Genomic DNA, 6,784 nt, shown 5'->3' with positions numbered 1-6,784 from the left:
TGAAGCATTCTTTGGATATGCCTTTTCTGTAGGACTTTGCTTAGAGTGTGTTCAAGATAGTAGGTTTATTTTTTCCAGATTGCCTATGTGCTAACCTTTCCCTCACCTTCCAGCCAGTCCTGGTGACTCAGTCAACAGTTGTAGTTCCAGTGAGAACCAAAAAACGTTTCACACCTCCTACCTATGAGCCTAAATACAAAACAGAAAAGGAGTTTATAGAACATGCCCGGAAAGCAGGATTGGTCATTCCTCCAGAACACTTGGAGCGTCCCATACATCTGGCCTGTACAGGTGAGACGTGGTATTTCTGGGACCCTGATTCAGGCCCCCTTCTGTCAGAGATCTTCTGGAACTTGAAATGACTTGAACTATGATAGATGGCATTTATTTAGACACTAGATCAGTTTGACCTCAATAATGGTTTACTATATATATGCTATATTTCATGAGGTCACCTTTGAGCTTGTTTTCACACTATTCCTGGAGGGCAAGAGTGAAATTTCCCCATATTGTAGAAGTAGAAACTGAGACTCTGAGAGAAGACTTACATTATTCTATTTTTATTTTAGTGTAACATGGTTCTCTCTACATGGAAGTCTGTTTATTAGTCTCCTTCATATCTGTGATCCTTCTCAATTTTATGTGACCTTAAGATGACTTTTTCTCAACCTTTCAACATTTAAAAAAATTTTTTTCTCAAGCCTGCAGTTCCAGCAATTTGGGAGGCCGAGGTGAGTGGATTGCCTGAGCTCGTGGGTTCGAGACCCGCCTGGGCAGTGAGACCTCATCTCTACAATAAATGAAAAAAATCAACCGGGCATGGTAGCGCATGCCTGTAATTCCGGCTTCGCCGAAGTCTGAAGCGGAAGGATCGCCGGAGCCCAGCAGGCAAGGCTGCAGGGGCCGGGAGCGGCCCCTGCACTCCAGTCTGGGCGACAGAGTGAGACTCAACTCAAAAAAAAAAAAAAAAAAACTTCGGAGAGTAAGAAAAACCAAAAAGGGTCATAAAGAAAGTACCTGTTCTAGGGAGCTAACTGGGTCTTAGTTAAAGACCAGAGGCTTAACCTTTTTGTTAGATTTAGTTGAAAGGACAAAATCACTTAGTGTTTGTCACTCTAGCTCTGACTATGTCCAAATTATAGGTTCTTTAGGGTCATGTACAGATTTATGTGCTTAAGTATACTGTGTCAGCATTAATTCTGCACATGTCCATGACTTATTTCTCTGCATACAGATCACATCATCTTTCCTGCTTAGTACTCTTTTGTAGCTTCCTGTTACCCAGAGAATAAAGTCCAAATTTCTTCAGTGGTATGTAAGAATTTTATAATCTGGTCCTTGCCTCCTTCTCCACTGTTTTACCCTTTATTTCATTTTTCTCATCCTAAACTTTAGCATTTCCAAACTAATGACCAATTTCTATGCCATGCCTCTGTGTCTTTGCATATCTTTTCCTTTACCTGCAAATGTCTTCCCTCTCCTTTTTTACTATTTTTTTTTTTTTTTTTGAGTTGGAGTCTCACTCTGTCGCCCAGACTGGAATGCAGTGGCCGCTCCTGGCCACCACAGCCTCGACCTGCTGGGTTCCGGCGATCCTTCCACCTCGGTCTTCCAAGTAGCTGGAATTACAGGCATGTGCTACCACGCCCGGCTGATTTTTTTGATTTACTGTAGAGATGAGGTCTCGCTGCCCAGGCGGGCCTCGAACCCGTGGGCTCAGGCAATCCACTCACCTCAGCCTACTATTTTTTTTTTTTTTTTTTGAGTTGGAGTCTCACTTGGTCTCCCAGACTGGAGTACAGTGGCCGCTTCTGGCCACCGCAGCCTCGCCTGCTGGGCTCCAGAGATCCTTCCGCCTCAGCCTTCCAAGTAGCTGGAATTACAGGCATGCACTACTATGCCCGGCTGATTTTTTTTATTTATTGTAGAGATGAGGTCTCGCTGCCCAGGCGGTTCTCGAACCCGCGGGCTCAGGCAATCCACTCACCTCAGCCTCCCAAAGGCGCGGGATTACAGGCTGAGCCACCGAGCCCGGCTCTACTATTTTTTTCTAGTATAATGTGGTTCTTCTCCACATGAAAGTCTGTTTATTAATCTGCTTTTTTATCTGTGATCCTTCTCAACTTTATATGACCTCAGGATGACTTTTTCTCAATCTTTCAACATTTTCTTAATTTCTCCAGATCCAGTTCAGGCATCATGTCCAGTTTAAGCCTTCTGTGACTCTTTTTGGTGCTGCCTTTGCTATAACTGCAGTTGCACACTTGTACTTACTACTTCTAGTAACTCTGTACTGCAGTGATTTCCTTTTTTTTTTTTTTTAATATAAAGGGGATGGACAGATCACAACTCCCAGGCATTATGCAAAGTAGGTGAGTCACCTTAGGGGCAACCTTTACCCATTCAAGGACTGGTCTCACATTAGCAGTGAAGATTCAGTTGTCATCCCGAATCGTTATCTTCCTTACTCATTAGTTTAAGGCATATAATCTCCTTTTGTGTGTTTCTCTCTTGGACTTTGAGCTCTTTTTTTTTTTTGAGTTGGAGTCTCACTCTGTCGCCCAGACTGCAGTGCAGTGGCCGCTCCCAGCCACCGCAGCCTCGACCTGCTGGGCTCCGGCGATCCTTCCGCCTCAGGTTTCCGAGTAGCCGGAACTACAGGCACGTGCTACCAAGGCTGGCTAATTTTTTTTTTTTTTTTAATTTACTGTAGAGATGAGGTCTCACCAAGTTGCCCGGGTGGGTCGACTTTGAGCTTTTGAATGGTAGGATCCACGATGATGATAGTGAACAAAGCACACGTGGTTTTACAAAACATGGAGTTACCAGCTAGGGGTGGAAAACAATCATTAAATACTGAGTGTACTCCACTAAATAATTACAGGTTAAGTATAAGTTGTGTTTGGGAGCATGTGACAGGGAAAGATAACTTGGTCTGAGAGATCAGGGAAGGATTCCCTGAGGAAATAATATTTAAAGTTGGCACCTAAAGGGTCATTTGGAGTTAGCTGCGTGGACAGAAGTAGTGAGGAGTAGCATTCTCAGGAGACAACACTGTAAGCAGGACTCTGAGATGAAAAGAGTATGAAGGGTGGTGGGTTTTGTCAGATGCTTTTTCTGGATTTTGAGATGATCATGTGACATTTGTCCTTTATTGATGGTCATGTATTATATTAATTAATTTTCTTTTTTTTTTTTTTTTTTTTTTTTTTTAGAGTAGGAGTCTCGCTTTGTCACCCAGGCTGGAGGGCAGTGGCATGTTCCTGGCCACCACAGCCTTGACCTGCTGAGTTCAGGTGATCCTTCTGTCTCAGCCTTTCAAGTTGCTGGAACTACAGGCACACGCCACCACACCCAGCTAATTTTTTTTTTTTTTTTTTTGAGTTGGAGTCTCACTCTGTTGCCCAGACTGAAGTGCAGTGGCCGCTTCCGGCCACCACAGCCTCGATCTGCTGGGCTCTGGCGATCCTTCCGCCCAAGCAGCCTTCCAAGCAGCTGAAACTACAGGCGCGCGCTACCACGCCCGGCTAATTTTTTGATTTATTGTAGAGATGATGTCTTGCCAAGTTGCCCAGCCTGATCATGAACCCGTGGGCTCAGGCAGTCCTCTCACTTCGGCCTCTCAAAGTGTTGGGATTACAGGCATGAGCCACAGCGCCCAGTCAGTTTTCGTTTTTTTGAGTCGGAGTCTCACTCTGTAGCCCAGGCTGTGAGTGCTGTGGCCATCACAGCCTCGACCTGCTGGGCTCAGTTGATCCTTCAACATCAGCCTTTCAAGTAGCTGGAACCACAGGCATGTGTCACCACACCTGACTAATTTTTTGATTTACTGTAGAGACAGCGTCTCTCCATGTTGTCCAGACTGGTCTCAAACCCCTGGGGTCTCAAACCCCTGGACTCAGGCAGTCCTCTTGCCTCAGCCTCCCAAGGTGCTGGAATTACACATTTGAGCCACTGTGCCCGGCCCACTGTCTATCTTAGGACCTAATATTCTTTTCTTTTTACCTCTTTATTGTGTTGTGTTTCCCGTTTGCTGGATTTCATGGTTTTTTGGGAGGGGGGGACAGAGTCTCACTCTGTCACCCAGGCTGGAATACAATAGTATGGTCATAACTCACTGTAATCTCGAATTCCTGGACTCAAGTGACCCTCCTGCCTCAGCCTCCTAAATAGCTGGGACTACATAGACACACCACCATGCCCAGCTGGTTTTTAAAAAATTTTTTGTAGAAACAAGGCCACACTGTATTGCCCAGGCTAGTCTCAGGTGGTCCTGTTGCTTTGGCCTCCCAGTATGGTCCTTTGCTTTCTTGCTTTATTACTTTGGTAGAACACATTCTCCAGAAGCTTCCTGAGAAAGAGAGTGGATGATAGGTAAATAAGATCTTGCAAGTCTGAAAAAAGTCTTTTGTTCTTCCACTTCGTTTATGGTTTGCCCAAGTATAGAATTCTGGACTAGAAGCTGCTTTGTGTCTTTTTAACTTCTAATGATGCTATTTAGAAGCCCAGTGTCATTCTGACTCTTGAGCCTTTGCATTTAACCAGTCTTTTTCTTTCTTTGTGCCTATAGAATAGTTTCTTTGATCCCAGAATTCTGAAGTTGCACTATGAGAAGTCTTGGTCTTTCTTTAGATTTAAAATAGAGTTAGAGGTCAGGTGCCGTGGCTCAAGCCTGTAATCTCAGCACTTTGGGAGGCCGAGGCTAGAGGATGCCTGAGTTCAGGGGTTCAAGACCAACCTGGGCAGCTTGGTGAGACCTCGTCTCTACGATAAATCAAAAAATAAGCCAGGCGTGAAGCACACACCTGTAGTTCCAGCTACTTGGAAGACTGAGGTGAAAGGATTGCCTGAGCCCAGCAGGTCGAGGCTGTGGTGGCTGGGTGTATGCCACTGCATTCCAGCTTGGGCAACAGAGTGAGACTCCAACTCAAAAAAAAAAGTTAGAAGGTTGAATTTATATAATTTGACACATTGAAAAAACACTTGTTGAATAAGTGGACAAATGCTAATGGAGGTTAATGTAAGCTGTGAATTATGTAATTGCATGAAGTCTTCTTTAGAAATGATGACTGGCCGGGCTCGGTGGCTCAGCCTGTAATCCCATGCCTTAGAAGTCTGAGGTGAGTGGATTGCCTGAGCCGCGGGTTCGAGACCTGCCTGGGCAACTTGGCAAGACCTCATCTCTACAATAAGTCAAAAATTAGCTGGGCGTGGTAGTGCGTGCCTGTAGTTCCAGCTACTTGGAAGGCTGAGGCAGAAGGGTCACCGGAGCCCAGCAGGTCGAGGCTGTGGTGTCCGGGAGCGGCCACTGCACTCCAGTCTGGGCGACAGAGTGAGATTACTCCAACTCAAAAAAAAAAGAAGAAATGATGACTAGGCTTAATTTTACAGAGTCCGGAAGATTAAAGAATATGATGCCAGTTTTAAAACAAAGGACTTCCCTGAAAAAGCTAAGGATATCTTCATTGAAGCTCACCTTTGTCTAAACAAGTAAGTGAACTTCCTACCTTGTACCCATTCTGTGATTAGCTGCTATTATTTGTTTTTGTTTTTTTTCCTTCATGTAAGAGTTCTAAAGTGAGAGAACTTCCTACATTGAAAATAACTAGTGACTGAAGCTGTCTGACTCCTCTCTGCTTCTGGGAATTTTCACTGTTTAGTCTGCATCAGTTCCACCTACGTGTATTGGAAGGGCTATTGTTTTCACCATATCTGGTCCCTTAATTCATCTGGATCCTTTGTGTGTTTGTCTTATCTACATACAATTCCTTTTCCTTAGTTATTTTGAGTAAATTTCATTTGAAATTTTACAACTTCTTCTCAGTGTTAACCAAGTCAGAGATGCTAGCAGATGAAGAATCATTGTTAGGAGCCTGGAATAATTTTTTTTTCTTTCTCTGTTGTCCAGGCTGGAGTGCAGTGGCACACTTACAGCCACTGCAGTCTATGTTGTTCTGCCTCAGCCTTCTAAGTAGCTGGAACTACAGGTGCATGCCACCATGCCCAGCAATTTTTTTGATTTATTGTAGAAATGAAGTCTCACCAAATTGCCCAGGCTGATCTTGAATCCCTGGACTCAAGCAATCCTCTTGTGTCTGCCTCCCAAAGTGCTGAGATTACAGGTATTAAGCTATTGTGCCCGGCTCTTTTTTTTTTTGAGTTGGAGTCTCTGTCGCCCAGGCTGGAGTGCAGTGGCACATTCATGGCCACCCCAGCATTGACCTGCTGGGCTCCGGCGATCCTTCTGTCTCGGCCTTCCAAGAAGCCATAACTATAGGTGCACACTACCACGCCTGGCTAATTTTTTATTTATTGTAGAGACACAGTCTCGCCAAGTTGCCCAGACTGATCTCGAACCTGCAGGCTCAGGCAGTCCACTTGCCTCGACCTCCCAAAGTGCTGGGATTACAGGCTGAGTCATTGAGTCTGTTTTTTTTTCTTTTTAAAGATAGGGTCTCACTCTGTCACCCAAGCTGAAGTACAGTCATGTACTTATGGCTCACTGCAACTTTGAACTCCTGGACTCAAGCGGTCTTCCTACCTCAGCCTCTCAAGTAGTTGGCACTATAGGCATGTACCACCATGCCAAGCCAATTTTGTTGTTGTTATTGAATTGGAGTCTCACTCTGTCGCCCAGGCTGGAGTGCAGTGACATGCTCACGGCCACCCCAGTGTTGACCTGTTGGACTCCAGCAATCCTTCTACCTCAGCCTTCCAAGTAGCCGGAACTATAGGCACTTGCTACAGTGCCCAGCTAATTTTTTTTTTTTTTTTTGAGTTGGAG

General features: G+C 44.9%; 1 protein-coding gene across 1 annotated transcript in view; it reads left to right on the top strand.

Moving 5' to 3' along the window:
- Positions 1-113: 113 nt before the first annotated feature.
- The window catches only part of MRPL45 (mitochondrial ribosomal protein L45), a gene marked incomplete at its 5' end in the record, with an annotated part of 27,976 nt that continues 21,305 nt past the window's right edge, over positions 114-6,784 (top strand). The window contains 2 exons of the mRNA XM_008055713.2: positions 114-334; positions 5,392-5,490. Of these exons, the coding sequence (XP_008053904.2) occupies positions 114-334; positions 5,392-5,490 (320 nt within the window). The remainder of the gene's footprint in view (positions 335-5,391; positions 5,491-6,784) is intronic.

Source organism: Carlito syrichta, unplaced genomic scaffold (genome assembly GCF_000164805.1).
Source record: "Carlito syrichta isolate Samal-C Ts95f unplaced genomic scaffold, Tarsius_syrichta-2.0.1 Scaffold301933, whole genome shotgun sequence".
In the NCBI taxonomy this organism is placed as follows: Eukaryota; Metazoa; Chordata; class Mammalia; order Primates; family Tarsiidae; genus Carlito; species Carlito syrichta.
Note: the sequence above shows the minus strand (reverse complement) of the source record. Positions and strands in the feature narration are given on the sequence as shown.